Source organism: Dendrobium catenatum, unplaced genomic scaffold, assembly GCF_001605985.2.
Source record: "Dendrobium catenatum unplaced genomic scaffold, ASM160598v2 fragScaff_scaffold_1001, whole genome shotgun sequence".
NCBI classification, from domain to species: domain Eukaryota; kingdom Viridiplantae; phylum Streptophyta; class Magnoliopsida; order Asparagales; family Orchidaceae; genus Dendrobium; species Dendrobium catenatum.
Window position 1 is genome coordinate 309,299 of NW_021319463.1, and position 17,067 is coordinate 326,365.

The following is a 17,067-nucleotide window of genomic DNA, read 5'->3' on the forward strand; positions in this document are numbered from 1 at the left end:
GTGCCTATGATAGATCTCAAAGCATGTCATAAAGTCCTCTATAAGGGTGTAATTCTAGGTAGTGTCTTGTACTATAACAACAACAACAACAAGCCTTTATCCCACTAAATGGTGTCAGCTACATAAATCATTTTTCTCCACTATGTCATATTAAGAGTCAAATTCTCATTTAAATCTAATAAAAAAAATCATTTTTAATGCTTCATAACCAAGTCTTTTCAGGTCTACATCAACCTTTCTTAATATAGGCCGACTCTTAAAACATCTACTCTCCTGACAGAATTGTTAGAAAGCCGACGTTTTATGTGATCAAACCATCTAAGGCAGCTTTCTCTAATCTTATCTGCCAGACTGCCACTGGAGCTACTTCAACTTTTTCATGCATATAGTTGCATCACATTCTATCTCTAAGTGTAAATTCACTCATCCACCTAAGCATCCTCATCTCTGCAACACTTAATTTTATGTCTCTTTTAATGGACAATATTATGTGCTACAAAGTTTGGCAAGTCTCACCATCATTTTATAAAATTTTCCCTTAAGTTTGAGAGGGTACTTTTCTATCACATAACTACTCGATGCATTCCTCCACTTCAATCATCCAACTTGAATTCTACAAATAATATCCCTATTTTATCATAGTTTTGAACAATAAACCCGAGATATCTAAAACTGCACTATGTTTAGTGACTTGATCACCCAAAAATATCACAACCTCACCACTAGATCTATTTATACTAAAATTACTCTCCATGCATTCATTTTTAAATAATGTCTTGTCTAATATCCAATATATCTTATGAAAAAATCAAACCAAAATAATTTGAATATGATCGAACTCAGTGAGAATTTTGAAGCCCAAACATGACAGCATGTTTGGTCTAGAGTTTTTATCCCCACTTTCTTATTTTGTTGTTTCCGATGTTATCTTTCACATCCGTCTCCATCTTCCACGATGTTATATTCCCCTTCCTTCTCCATCTAAATTTCTTCCATCGCATCTTAATCACCTGCACAAATCCAGAACTGCTATACATTGTCCAGTGCTCACGTTACTGCCAGTATTGAATAAGGTTAAGACTTTACAGAGAGGAGAAGGGAGGAACTGAGGAGAAAGAATAAGATGGTACTGAGAATAAAAGATTTTAAACATTCAATAGTTGGAAATAAGTGGTATCATTTGATCAAAACAAGCCTTATCAGCAATGCAAATTAACCACTTAACCAGAAGAAATTATGAAAATAAATCCTGAAAAAAGGTCCACTAATATAAAGTGATATTGAATAAACTTAGTGGTGAGCACTCGTTATAGAAACAACAAAAGAATGTCTATATGAAGTAACACAACATAACTTACATAATAGAGCGGTACATCATTCAGACTGTAAAGCACAACAGTCATCTCTGGTGCAGAAACAGTAAATGTCCACATTATAGCAGCATTTTTATTTGTCTGACACTTCTCCTGTTCATCATGAATAAACCTTTCTTTCTTTCTTGATAAATCAAGACTAAGCCAAGGCGTCAATCTGTTCACAATAAGATTGCACTGGGTCCCACCAAGCTTAACATCGATCTCAGATCTAATTGGTTGAGTTAGCTGCAAGCACGAGAATAAATAATAATCTCTAACAGAAAAAGATTAGAAGGATTATCAATGACACTTGCAGAAAATTCAACTATACAAGATACATAAGACAACAAACATAATTTAACACATATGACAACAAATTGTTGACAACATGCTTTAGAAATATCATTAGAATTATGAACAATGGCAAAGCTTACGCATTTAGAGAAAAAGTGAAGAAACGAATTAAAAGAGTAAAAACTACTGGAACATCTTAATTAATTGCTACAGGAATCATAGCAATTAAAAAGACTCCAGCTATTAACCTCATCTTGATTAATACGCTAATGCAAATTTTACACTGTGATCAAGACTAGCATTAAGTTCATGTGCTTATTTCACATGCCATAGTTTCACTGCGCTTTTATTTGATGCTTCAAAGTCTTCATAAGAATTCTTGAGCTATTTAATAAATTAACCTTGTTTCACTTTCCAGCTACGTAAGATGTGAGAGCAAGGGATCGCCATGAAACACACACCACCATTAAAAGGTTTTTATCATTCCAGTGTAGTGACAAGAGTTGAAACAACTTCAACAATAAGCAAAAGCCTGTGACTTGAGAACCTAGTGTAGGCTGCTCTTTACTGGATCAAGTTGGTGAGTGGGAATGTAAACACAAAAATTTAGAAATGCAAGGTAACAACAAAATATAAAAACCATCACCAACAGATGATACACATAGCACTATCGATGCCGAACTTTTAACAACCTTTCCTTCAGCTCCACAGAGAAGGTTATGGAATCGAATTGAACCTGCTTATGTATTTTCAAATGTTTTCTATTATATATGCGGACCAAGGAATTATAAGAATATATATATATATATATATATATATATATATATATAAATAACAAGAACATGTTAAATCTATTTTACCTTTGTTCCTTCCCACCTCTTCACATAAAATGTGTACCGATTATTATTCTTCCTTTTCTATGAAATCCACAGTATATTATATATTTCAACTATTTCATCCTCATTAGACGTAATTCCTACATCTCATCAAATAATCTTATTCCTCACATCACCTTTCAAGTTCTACCACAAACGAAAATTAGCATTCTTATCTCTCATATGATCAACTTTTTTTGGCTCTTCTATTTTTCTGACAACCAAGATTGATACAAAAAGCTCTTATGGTCATTTTAGAAGTTTGAGAGGCCATGATAGCTACTTCAAGTAAAAGTAGAAGTCATTTAGCATCAAGTCAGTTTTTACCTCTTTTTAACCTCTTAATTATTTACCTTTTCAGAATATCTTAGCATACTTTGACCTCAACGGCACAAACATCAGCATCCAACTGCCCTGACACAGTGGATGGCTCAGATGGGATTTTTTTGTAGTAGAATAGAGGCAGGCTGCACGTATTAATAACAAAACCATGCAAGCAAATAACTTCATGTCTAAAGATGCTCATATAAGGGAAATTGTATGTCAATGCTTTTTGAAAGCGGCACCCAAACTGTACGCATGATGGCAAGTTTCAGTATCTTATTAGTGACCAAAGAGCATACTTGCATTGGAGCATCCACCGAAGCAGTGAGAACAACTTTCAGAATCTCCAAGATAGAACTGTCATCTTCTTTGAGGATCTGGAAAAACGACAAAAACATCATAAAGGACCCAAGGGGCAACCAAGGAATATATTGAAATAAACATACATGAATTTCAGTCATATCAGTTTGAATATCAAGGTGAGATGTTATATCCCCAGAATCCTCAAACACCTGAGATCTGTTACTTCTCAGATGGATGCCCATAACATTACTCTCAGAAAGAAGCCTTTGACCCCGATGCATGAATCTCAAGTTAAGCTTGGGCAACCTGAAATTAACCTTCCAAAGATAACATCCCTTGTAAGTGAATATCAATTAGGTTAGTGAGCAAACTATCCATAAGAGCATCGTTCTCATGGGGATAATAATTACTAGAAATGGGATATACACGAAGTGTTTAACAAGAAGAAAACTATCAATATGTTTGTAAACTTAAATTAAAACTACAAAACAGAAGCACGGAACATAATGAAAACCAGATATCACAACAAAAGTAACTAAATATGAAATCCCAAACAGTAGAAGAAATAAGCATGAGCGAAATGTATCTTAGGAATGAAGTACGACAATCAATATCTCTATGGTGTTCAGATGGAGAAAGGGAAGTGCTTAGGAGTAAATATCAGCAGAAAGAGAAGAAAGGAACTCCAGGATAAAGAAGAGGGAAGGAAGAAGCTACGTGTGCCTCACACAGAAAGGTATCAACAGTATCACACAACTTTATGAATAACTCAGAAGAAGGAAGCATCAAACAACCGCCGTATGCCTATTTTAAATTCTACAGGTAGGAGAAATAAGTTTACATTCACCAAATCTGAGATTCAAATAAAATAAAGGTCTATTTATAATAATAGATGTACATCCAAATGACAATACTAAACTTCAAGAGATTTTTTTTACTGAAGGACTCAAAAAAAAAACTTACATGAGGACAAACAGAGTGGCTTCCATTGTTCTTGGTTGTTTGTTGGATGTCAATATCCTCTTTAGCTTCCATCTCCAGTATCATCGGATTTCGATGTTGGGCATACGGATACTTCAAGAGCTAAGTTTAAGAAAGTTATATACTAGCCTATTGAGAGTCACTCAATTACTCTTACTCTTTCTTATCCAAATGATGGGTTTTGAACTCCACGTACATTCCACTTGGGCAATTTGAGGAGAACGAAGACCATTGGCAGACAAATATGTTGCTCATAACGAAAATTGGAGCACCTCAAACATTGTCGAAACCACTCAAACTTTGTCCAACTGCGAAATGTGCCGCATCGATGCATTCAAAATATCTACCTTACCAAAGAGGAGCCGCTCGTGCAGAAAATCGACTTGACCAAGTGACGAGCACGACAGTTGGCAAGCACTACGCAGCACAAAACTACTCAAATGACTTCCGATCATTAAACAGATAGTGACGATGCATCTGAAACATCAAAATTATCCAGGGAAGATCTCTCGCAATTAATTTGAAATGGCCTATGAATGCAATGTTGTGTGACGTCGCCCGAACAACGTCCATTCATAAAACATAATTCGTAATTGCACCCGGGAGTCTAAAATATCTGGAATTGACTGTAACATCGCTTGGGTTGTCGCACGAGTGAAATTCTCACATAAGTCGAGGAGATAAAGTCCTAAAAATGAGACGCACGAGGAAGAAGGAAAAATATGCTGGCAATCAATTTATAATTTTCTTTCTTATTTTAATTAGTGAATGAGTGGCTTTACTCTTAGAGACTGGATACAAAATGAGCATATACATGAAACGGTTGGATTTGGAGTAGCCCCAGTGGAAGATAAGATTAGAGAGAGTCGCCTTAGATGATTTGATCACATAAAACGATGGCCTTCTGATGATCCGGTTAGGAAAGTAGATTTATTAGATTTGGCTTATGTTAAGAAAGGTAGAGGTAAACCTAAAAAGACTTGGTTAGAAAATATTAGAAATGACCTTTCTTTACTAGATGTAAATGAGACTTTATGATGAGGACATCGACAGACGCTACAGACATGTTTATCGCCGGCGAAACCGCAGATCGACGGCCATGATTCAGCGTCTCTACTTTTGATATAGATGTTATGATTATTGTCTTAGTTTATTTTCTGTTTTTCGCATTTTACCCTTGTGGGGAGTTATCTGTCTTGTAGCCCTTGAGGGCATTTGAGTCCTTTTACTTTATGTCTTTGTTAGAGGCTATATATAGCCTTCATATTGTAATTTTGATGCTTAATGAATATTTTGAATGAAAATTACTTTTGGTTTCTACTTCTTCTTGCATGAGGGCTTGAGAAGGGAGAGAGCTCAAGGGGAGCAAAGCGCAAGGCCCACCAGTTGTTGGAAGAGTCCGCAACTCGTGGTTAATCTAGTTATCTTCTTGTTCCTACTCCCTACCATCTTCTCCATCTCCACCACTAGCATCCCAAACTCCGCCAAAGAAACCTCACCCAACCCGTCGGCCACCATCTTCCCCCTCCACTAGCCGCCGGCCACCCATCATCCTCCCCTTGGAGATGTCATCTCTTCCCCTTTGTGATTCCTTGATTGTTGCCTAGCAATCAATAAGGGAGTTACTACATTTTGAATTTCAAATTTTGAAATTCAAAAACTTTCCTTATTTGACATCTTCCCAAAAGGGAAAGTTTTGAAGTTGATTCATTTCAAATTTCTTCTCATGAGGAGTTACGAAATTTCCATCCTAGGTGGCAATAACCTATTTGGAAAGTGAGCAATTGCTTCCTCACCTCCTTCCCCTCTCTCCTAGCCGCCGGCCCCATCAAAGGGGGAATCCCATTCAAGGCTAGTTAATGACAATAAAGGCTCTTTGATTCAAATTTCAAATCCAATTTAACTCCCTCCAAATTTAACTAAAATCTGAAATTAACTTCAGATTTTTGTAACCTCTCCCCTCTCTCATCCATGCCGCCGGCCACCAAAAGGGGGAATCCCTTTTAATGCATTTAATGCAATCATTACACCCGTTTCAAAATCCAAATTCAAAATATTCTCCCTCCAAATTTAATTAAATCTGAAATTAAATTCAGATTTTGATTAAAACTTCCCCACACCTCCTCATCACCTAATCTCCTAACCCTAGCCGCATCCTTCCTCCTCTTGGCCGAGACCCTCCCTCTCCCTGGAGATCCCGCCGTCTACCCCTCCTCTCCTTGAAGAAATCTCCACGCCAAGCATGCATGGCGGATCCGGAGCTTGAGTGGGGTATAGTTTTCCAAGCCGACGGAAGCGTCGACATCCTATGGTCACCTTGCTTCGACGTAGGGTTTGAAGACGAAACTACCGTGGAGGAGTACGTGGATAGAGTCGTGCCAATCCTTGCAAGCATCTACGACCGAAGGCTTTCGAAGCACACTTGGAGCCTCAACGGTCGTCTACGACTTCCATCCCAACCGGCAACTTTTCCTTCGACGAAGTTCTTTGGCGCCCTCTCCCTAGTGGTAACTTCTTTCATCTCTTGGATCTTCTATCTCCGTCAAAAGTCCACTACCTCTTGAGTGATACGGCCCCAAGGTGAACTTCTCATTGCTAAATGTTGGGTTTTGTTGTTGTACTTTGCATATTAAATTCGCCTAGAACTTTGAAAGAATCGTTTTGGTTAATCTTGTTTGCAACTCTTTCGCCTAAGCAAAGTTAACGTTTCGACATCTTAACTCAATCTTGCATGATCCCATAAAATTATAAAAGCAAACTTTAACAATTCTTTTTTTAATTTTGAACGTAACTCCTAGTAGTTTTACATCACTTTAACTCTTAACAAGACACAATGGAGAAAAATGATTCATGTATCCAACCCCACATGGTGGGATAAAAGCTTGATGTTATTATTGTTGTATCTTATTTTAATTAATAATAATAAAAAAATAATTCAAATTATGCATAATAAAAAAGTCTACCCCATCTCAAATCCTGACCAAATCAACTGCCAAATCCTGCGCTCTTTGGAATTCAACGTGGAGTTCAGCTGCTCACACCATATCTTGTCATTCATGGGGAAATCCAGAACAAAAATCCTGCTTCCTCTTCTCTGCCCGCCCTATCTTCTCTCCATCTCTGTTTCATGCAAAGAAACCCAGCCCACTCCTCTCCTCCAGAACAGCTTCCATCTTCCTCAATTGCACAAACAGCCCTCATACACTCGCCTTCCCACCACAATGCCACAATAGCGTCACTCTGACGCACATAGCTCCAGCCTCCCTCTCACTAGCCCCAGTTTGCTGCTCCCACTCCCGAACTCCATTCACTCAAGCTCCCTCACCACTTCACACCACCAAATACAGACCCTCTGCCTCTCGGTCCCTACACTTCACCAAATACAGCCCTTCACACCTGCATCTTCCTCCAAAAGAAACTCCTCTCAAGTGCTACTCCTCTTCCTGCTCCAACTCCCTATAACCAGCTGTTGCTCCTTCATAGGCAGCCAATACAAATCCAGCCCCTTTCTTCCCACCTCCCAGCTTCCAACACAACCGAACTCCTCTACACATCCCCAATACTCGCAGCAAATCTGCACTTCCCAAACCAAACAGCCCTCAACACCTATTGCCGTCCATGGCCTCAAGCTCCACCTCTCATCCAAATCTCCAGCAACCACTTCCCAGCTCCCGTTAACCCCTCTCCACCTACCTACCCGAACACCCAACCTATTCCCACAAGCCCAACATCACCAAACCGCAAACAAGAAACCTGTAGCCCACTATCCTCTCACCTCTTTGAATAAATCCCTCTCATATAAATCACCCAATAATCTACTCCTCTCTAACTCCTTCAGCAAACCCTTCCTCAAACCCATTACCCAACCTTCCTCCTTCCAGCAGCCCATACCCGAATCATCTGAAACCAACCCCTATGAACTCGAAACCACTAACCACCTCTCTCTTATTCTCTCCTTAACAGAGAGTACACACTCTCTTATTTCCCCACTATAATTACTATTAGCATTATTATTAGTTTTAAAAAGTAGGGAAAAAAAAAAGAAAGAATATCAGAAAAGATCAAAAAAAAGAGGGAGTAATTTTTTTTTAAAAAAAAGAAAGAGAAATTGTGGATGTCCTCATTACCACCTTGTCGTCATAGTTGTTGCTGTGCGCTAGCCGCTAGGTATAAATTTCAAACTCAATTTAAGTATATGTTCGCATATTTCCAGCGCAGCGGAAAAATATGCAAAATATAAGCACCAATTCACGTTGTTTCAACGTGACGGGAAACCTACAAATAGAAATACCCGTTTGTGTAGTTCTGGCCGTGGTGTCACCTGACACTAACCATACACGCTTTAAGCGCGGTGGGAAGGCCTAAACTCACCAAAATTTTCTCTAAACGGAGAAGATGCCGGGAGGCTACTGAAATTTTATCTAAACAACAATTGAACTTCGAACTTTAAAAATGACCTACATAATTAAAAATGCAACGAAACAAAATTTTAAATGAACATCAAAGACGAAAATATGAATACTAAAGATACAACTTGTTGCCTTGAACAAATAATATTGAACATAAGCAGGGGACTGTTAATAAAAAAAAACAACTTGCCTACGGGCACGAGTAAGAGACTTGCATAAACAAGGAATTTTTAACGAACACGTCAAACCACGTATGGGCGAGAATAGGGGAACTCATAGCGGACAAGATAATTCTCCTGCGACCAAGAACAAGGAACTTATGACGAATGAGAAAACTTTCCTATCAGCAAAAGCAAGGAATTGAAATGCTCACATCAACCCGCCTACAGGCATGAACAGAGAACTTGTGGTGAATAAAATAACCCACCTACGGGAAACAACAAGCAACTTGTAATAAAAATTGTTTGCCTACGGGCAATATTAATGGACCTATAATGAACACTACAATTGGCCTATGGACAGGAGCACAGAATTCATAGTGCACACTATAATTCACCTATGAGCAGTAGCAGGGAATTCGTCGTGCACAATGCAACTCAACTGTGGGTAAGAGTAGGAAATTCATAGTGTGCACAAGTACTTAACTATGGACAAGGAGAAGGGGCTCATATCAAACAAATCAGCCCACCTATGGGTGAGAATAGGGGAACTCATATAGGACAAGATAATTTCTTCGATGATCAAGAACACGATTTCCGAGTGTCAATTAAATAAATATCCCTTACGAGCTATACTAAATGATAACTTAAATAAGGCAAAATGAATCAATAATCTCTCTCATATATACTACAATTAGAACCTCACTCACCTTCAACTCACGTCATCAAATCTACAACACTCGTATAAGCGGACAGGTGGCGTTTTTTTAATTTCAAATGAAATTTTGTGCACACTTCAATCATAATTACTTGCGTAAATGATCATATTTAAATGTTTTAAAATCCTGCTAATGAATTAAAATACAATTCTCTAAACCTAAGCGCGATGCTTGAGAAGCGTGTTGACACCTCTTTAAGCATGTAGCAACCTCGGGAAGCATGTGAAAACCCAAGAAGTGTTCTATTGCCACAAGAAGTGTGCATTTTAACTCAAAATCCCCGCATGTGCTCGAACAAATATGCTAAATTTTCAAACACAAATGTACGAGAATGTTGTGTAGGGTTAAAAGCTCACCAATGTAAAATGCTACTTTCAAACTCATTACCCGCATGCGCTCCGACCGTCATATACAACTCCTAATCTTAAGGTCCGAGATTACTGCGCTGGTCAAATATTTAAGTCTAATCCTCCTCCTTAAAATGACTGAAGTCAACACGACTTAGATTAACAAATGAACGTTTCATCATAAATCTACCGCAAGGTTTAAAATTGCGCAATTATGTTTTGAGGCATTTTCAATTGTCAGGCGAGACTTAAGCCTGAAAATAAAAAATTGCAGAGTAAAAATAAATATTAAAAGTGATTTTTTATATAATAACTAAATAATATCTAAATGATGGCATATTAATTTTCTATTAAACTAAAAATTAACAAATTAACATACATATGAAACAAAAAATTACACAAGATGTAAAATGATAAAAGATAAATTGTGTGAAATAGAATTAAAATTCAAATATTACAAGAACAAAATAACATTAAATATAATAACGGCATAAAAGTATCATATAACATCAATTTCAACTCCAAATTCATTCTTTCTCTATTCCCTACCATCCTCGTTTAATTACTAAAGAAAGCTGAAATTGTTGGTAGCAACTCAAAAATCATTTGTATTTCATCACCAAGGGGGTATTTATTTGAATGGTCGTCATAACATATTGGACACTCCTTTGCCTCATCATGTGAAATCCAATGCCTCCCAATCTGCTTCTTTTTTATTTATTGTAGTTATCTTCATCTTTCATAAATATTTTTCATCAACATAAAGATGAAATTAATACTCCAAAATTTTTAGATGAGGTAGTTGTAGTGTGCGTCTTTCAAGTAATCTCCGGCGACGACTACGACGGTGATAGTTGTAGTGAAGGCAGCAGGTTGGAGGTTGAGACAATTGAGAGGAAGTTGTTCCAGCTCGAGGGTGAATGAAGGCGTGATTTGTTCAAAGCTTCATTTTAGAATTTAGATAAGTTTTAAGAAACAAAATATATATAAAAGTGAGGCATAAACCTCACACCAGTGAGGTGAGGCGCACTTCAAGAAAAATCTCAGCCAAGCTAAGGCACAAGACACAAAAAAAACTCAAGGTCAAGGCGTTTTGTTAGACCGGTCCAGCCGGTCCATACAAGACCGCACCTCGAGAACTTTGGCAGAAGGTTTCCACCTCTTCGATATGTCTTTTGAACCGCAAGAGCCAACCGAGCAGTTTAGGAAGGATTTTTTTAGGGAGTTAAGAGGGAAATTTGAATGTAGGGATTGTTTACAGATTTTCTTTTTAATTGTATGCATTAAATAGTTGTTTTCCTAGGGATAGGGCATCTGGTATTTGGCTGAAATTTGAAATCTCTTAGATTTTTTTGGGCTCTAGCAGCTTCTAGATATTTGGAAGAGATATATCCTCCTCTCAAATTAAGGATCGATCATATCTTGGTATTTTCCTTGTGTATCTTTGATTATTGCAATAAAAACTATTGTTTTTCTGATTTTCATTGGAGTTTGGAAGAGTTTTCTCATTGTTTTTCCGAAATTGATAGGAATTACTTGAAATCTTCAAGTGTTTCCCATCAAATTGGTATCAGAGTCATTTCCTGGGCAGAAATAGAAGTTTTTCTCATTGAATTTTGTTGTGTTATGTATCCAATATTGTAGTTTTTTATTGATTTGAGGCTAGAATTCGCATCAAACTTGTTGATCTTTGCAAATGGAGCCTAAATCCAGATTACCATGGCAGGAAGAAAGGTAGAAGTGTTGGAATGGGAGATCAGACAAATAAATCTGAAAATTCATATCTTTAAGTTTCAGATTTAAAGAAATATATTTCAGTCATCAATGATAAGTTTGATTCGAAATTCTCCATCCTGGAGGAGATGCTGAAGAAAGTTCTTGAGGGCTAAACCAAAAAAAAAATGCTGTCGGAGGTAAGGGAAGTCACCGACAGCCAATGAAATGGGGAAAACCCTAAGCAAATCAGACGAAGGGAAGATCAGGATGTGGAGATTTCGGAAGGAACATAAAAAATGCCGCTCCTATGGCCTATTCCTAGGGAGGAGTCGGGTAGAGGGTATGTGGAGAGGCGTTGAGGGGATTGGACATTAGTGGAGGGGGGATTTGAAAGAATAGGGGCTGAATTTGAAAGGTGATGAATTAACTATGATCGAAGAGGTCAAATTTGAAAGAAGAGGGGTTGAATATGATCGAAGGGGTGTTGAATTTGAAGGGAGAAGGTGGGCTGGTGATGAAAGGTTTGGGTGCGAGTGGAGGGATGATTGGCACATTTGGGGGGAACCACCACCTTGGGAAATGGGAAATTTTGGAGGAAGTAAGGTTGACGGAGGAGATCTGAGAGTGGGGAAACTGAAGATGTCTATTTTTGAGGGAGATGATGCACATGAGTGAATCTACATGGTGGAAATGTACTTTATTGTCAATAGGTTGATGGAGAATGAGAGACTGACGGCAGTTGGCCTATGTTTGGAAGGCTATCAAATATCATGCGAATTTTCTGTCAAAAGGAGCAAGATAGGCTTCCTCTAGAAATCCATCTTTTCCAAAAACAAGGAACCATTACCCTAAAGAGCTTCAAAAATTAAAGCTCTTCCATGCTTTTCAGTTGACGTATGGTAGCCTTTGCACAATATTTTTTAGGATGTCTTTGCAATCTCACGAATATTCTCCAATTCCTCTCGACATGGCATCACAAGCCGCATTCATGGGCTAGTCATAACAAGTAGGAATTCGAAAAGCGTGCACCTGAGACCAAGTTCCCAATGAACCACCATAATTTGTACAGTAAATCTATCATTTTAACTGTAGATTTTCACTTAAACTATGTTTCATAATGATATGTGAGTAAATAATTTGTAAGACCTTAAAAAACCAGCAATTAACTAACTGACTGAATTGAAAATCATTCCATGGGAACATCTAGTAATTGAAGATTAACTATTCACCAACATTTCCAAGAAGGTAGAAGATTGAAACCCACAGCATAATTGTTTGCCAGTTCCACAATGCCAAAGGAGGCATATAAGTACAAGGAGTTTACATACTCCTAGGTCCCTTCACGAGTTTTCTAATGTTCTAATGTTGTTGTTTGAGACTGATTTTTTCAAAATAATTAAACCGAATGGCATGGAGGAGCTATTGGCACATTCAGTGAACCACAACCACTTCCAAGGACTTCCCAAAGGCATCAGCATGGATCCATTTAAGGATTGTAGATCGAAACAACCAGCATGAAATTCAGCTCTCTAATGTCACATAATGGAAATGAAATAGAGGACGACACTCCTGTTTCAATTTCAATGTGGCTATTGTTCATTTTCATTCTCATGCAGATCATAACAGATAATGCAACTAAAACTTTGCCGTCTTCCTAGTGGACTAATGCTATATCTACACAACCCTGACTGCTGAACTGATCTGCACAGTCCCAATTCAAATGTTCATGAAGAGGCATGTGACTGAATTACACAAAATGCATATGGATTGATGGGGACATCATATCATGGAAGGTTTAACAGAGGCGTGGCCGCCGATCTACGGCTACGATCGAGCCATTATACTTTTGATTTATGTTATATTTATTTATGTGTCATTGTATTTATTTTATTTTAGTTCCCGTTGTACCCTTCTAGTAAATGGATGTTGTTTGAAAGCCCGGGGGCATGTTCGTCTTTTATTTTTGAGTCTCTTGTACTAGGCTATTTATAGCCCCTTGCTTATTGTTTTTGGGTAACGAATGATTATTTGAGAATTTTGTTTTCTTGCTTGGAGTTCTTGAGAGAGCTTGAGAGATCGGAGAGAGGTCCCTTGGAGAGGGAGATTGGTGCATCACCCACCAAACTTGGAGATGGCCGGGTTCGTGGTTTCATATCTTTGATTTCACTTAACCTATCTCCCACCTTTCTTCACAATCTTACTTCTCCTTAGTCGTTTCCTTCCACCCACCATCACATCGTCTCCATCTCCACCTTGCCGCCGGCCCCTACCCACCCCATTCAAGCCGCTGGCCTCACCCTCTCCCATCCCCATTGCCTACTTTGGATAATTCCTAATTTTGGATTGTCATAATTTAGTTGGTCTTTCAATTCAAATTTCCCCAAATTTGAAATTCAAATTCTTTCCTAAATTATAAAATCTATTTTAGGAAAGTTTTCAAATTTTCCCTCCATTGGATTTTGAATTAATTAGGATGACTTAATTCATTCTAAATCCAATCCCCAAAATTAAGGAAGCATTAAAGCCTCCTTAATTCCCTCCCTCTCACCCCTAGCCGTCGGCCATACTTGGCTAAACCGTCGGCCCCACTCCACTTGCCTCCTTTTGGATCTCCTAATTTAGTTCAAATTAATTTGGAATCAATTTGGAATCCAAATTAATTAAATTCAAAATTCAAATCCTTTCCTATTTGTATGAATCTATTTAAGGAAAGTTTCCTATTAGAATTCAATTTGATTTTCAAATTAAATTGGATCTAATCAAACCTTTCTTAATTCCTAAACCTAAACTTAGAAACTCAATTTACTTCCCACAAATCCCTCCCCATCCTCCTCATAGCCGCCGGCCCCATCCCCCCTACCCGCCCCTCTAGCTCTCTCCAATCTCCTCACTCTCTCATTAACTCTCCACCAGAATTTAGGATTTGATATTTTCTCTCCTAATTCCCTCTCCTCTCCTTACAAAATCTGAAACTTATTTCAGATTTCCGTCATTGGCTTTTCCCTCCAAGTTGCAAGAGAACTTCTTCTCTTCAACAATATTCAAGAGCACTATCAAGTCGTGAAGAGATTTGTCACCTAGCATCTATGAATAGCGGATCCAGAAACTGAATACGGCCTAACCTACAACGATGACAGTTTCGTGGACATTCTCCAATCCACTTTCTTTGACGTTAACACAAGGGTCGATCATACTGTTGAAGATTACATAGAGCGTATTTTGGACACTTTGGTGGAAGCAATCGAAGAGCAGTTTGAAGGCGTTGAGTGGAGGATCTCCACTGATCCTTGACAAAGGTTCTACTTTCCCCTCTCAACATATTTCTGGAATCTATCTTTATCTTGTGTTTGATTGTAGTCACGACGGACGACTCTTCCTGCTTATGCTAAGCTTAGTAAACGTAGGGTTTTGAGTGTATTCATGTGTTTACTAATCTCACTGTTATATTAGGAATTTTTATTGAAACTAATACTCTGGCATAACATTGTTTTCTATTTTATTTTGAAAGTTTCAAATCTCTGGTTATGTGATTTAGTCTAAGCGGGCGTGACCCCTTGCTCATTTTATTTCGATGTTTAAGATGCTAATAGTTTCTTCACTGTCATTCTAATTAAGAGTTGTGCAAATTCCTAACAAAAACATTGCATTCTTATGTAGTCCTGCATCATGAATTCATAGTACTGTTCAACCTTCTCATCCTTCACCTGTTCCCCATAACTTATGGCCAGGAAAAATATCATCAGCAAGGCAAAAGCAAGAGTTGTCAATTTCAGATAATAAATAAGGCCACATTCCACTACATTATCTAATCTAATAAAAAAAGTTTAGTTCTCACTTATCCTAAAGTATATGATTGTTCAGACTAGCACACAGTGATTGCAAATGGTTCACATAGAAATGGAAAACTTTGACAAATATTTATGTTCCAGATGAAAAATAACCAAATACCCAAGTTCAAATTATTCCGAGTAAAAAGGCTTAGAAAGTTGCTGGCAGTTCACAAAGATGATATGGACCCAAGATAAATAATCCCAACACATTCACAAAGGCTTTTTTCATTAAAATGATAGGTTTCAGCATGCAGTCATTTGGCATAATTTGTTGAAAATCTGCAAAGCCATGGAAAGATTTCCAAAAGAAAGCAAGCAAAAAAGCTAATTAGATACATCACCCAAGAAATAACAGCACTTCATTGCCCAAAGCCTCTCCTGGAGTTGAAAAGGTAAAATCTAGGGTAATAATTATTTGCAGATACCCATATAAGATCAAAACTATTTTAAATTTTAAGGTAAATTCAAAATTCTATTTTAAATCATGTAGAATTTGCAAGCTGAAATAAAAGACTTGGCATGGAAAAAATAAATCGCAAACCTTGTCTGGGAAAAAAATTATCTGCTTCTTCAACATTGACGACAATTTATTGTTCTGGGATAGTTTACCGGAAGCAATGTCATGTCTAGAACCTCCACTTGGAACAGCCTCGGTAAAGTCATCCGATCTCAGTTTGGTTTTCGCAAACAGATTTTCACTTAAGTTAACAGTGATATCTCCACATCTCATATCCAAATTCTTGATTTGGATTCCCTGTTCCCTGAAATGATAAAAGGCTATACCTCCATAAGTGGAAAAAAAGTTACCACGAAAGAAGCCACAAAAACAAAACAAAAAAGATCACAATATGTTTCTCAAGGAAAAGAAAAGTTTTAGCATCTAATATCATAACTAACTATCAAAAGAGAAACACACATCTCGAAGCTGCCATGATTCCAGTTACAGTTTTCAGATGAAAGGATCAAAGAAACTATAATGAATTATCCAATGAGGAATATTTTAGCATCTTCGTGTAGCGGTACAATAAGTTTGATTGTGTAGCGGTACAATAAGTTTGATTAGCAAACAAGAGATAAAAACCATTTCATCTAGGCCTGGCTTGGGTGATATGTCCCATGCCTTCAAGAAAAACGGTATGGGTTAAAAAACAAATAGGGAGGAAAGGGATATCGAAGCAATTGAAGGTTCATTGAGTATGCAGGAGAAGAAACTTACTTATCATGAGACAACTCAGAAGCAACTGACATATCTTCACATATGAAAGGAGCACAACTATTTTCAGCACTAGCTGAGTATTCCCACTGGTCAAAACTGAACTGATCAAGAGTTGTCTTTGATTCCCATATTTGGACAAGTAAAGGGATAAGGTAAAGCTTGATATTGAGCACGGGAGTTGAACCTCCACTTTTTGACATCTCCAGCCTAAGATCTTTAACTTCAAAAGCAGCTTTAGGAACCTAAAATCACTTGAAAAGTCATAATTAGAAGCTAATAACAACTAACTACAACCATATTTTTTCACTAAATCAACTGAGATTGAAAGTCTTATGTTGGTGCACTATATGGATTTTCAATAACCAAACATAACTAATTAAGTATGAAGTACAATTGTCATAACATTTGGCCTCTGAAAATTATTTGAATATCAGATGTAGGCAAAAGATAGAATGTTGAACAAAAACAATTCATATGAGTTTATAACAAATTAACAAAATTGAGATGAATAATTAGATTAAGATGATAAAGAAGAAAGAA

At 37.5% G+C, this 17,067-nt stretch overlaps 1 protein-coding gene across 3 annotated transcripts in view; it reads right to left on the bottom strand.

The window, feature by feature from the left end:
• Positions 1–16,658, bottom strand: part of LOC110098783 (protein SABRE) — a 55,644-nt gene extending 38,986 nt beyond the window's left edge. The window contains exons 1-5 of one of the 3 annotated variants that reach the window (XM_020825706.2): positions 16,528–16,658; positions 15,853–16,088; positions 3,295–3,468; positions 3,148–3,225; positions 1,359–1,601 (exon numbers count right to left, since the gene is read on the bottom strand). In XM_020825706.2, coding sequence (XP_020681365.1) covers positions 1,359–1,601; positions 3,148–3,225; positions 3,295–3,468; positions 15,853–16,088; positions 16,528–16,534 — 738 coding nt within the window. In that variant the 5' untranslated portion in view covers positions 16,535–16,658. Of the gene's footprint in view, positions 1–1,358; positions 1,602–3,147; positions 3,226–3,294; positions 3,469–15,852; positions 16,089–16,527 lie in introns of those variants that run through there. The other 2 variants (XM_020825707.2, XM_028697818.1) reach the window with 2 other exon arrangements.
• Between the last annotated feature and the right edge of the window lie 409 nt (positions 16,659–17,067).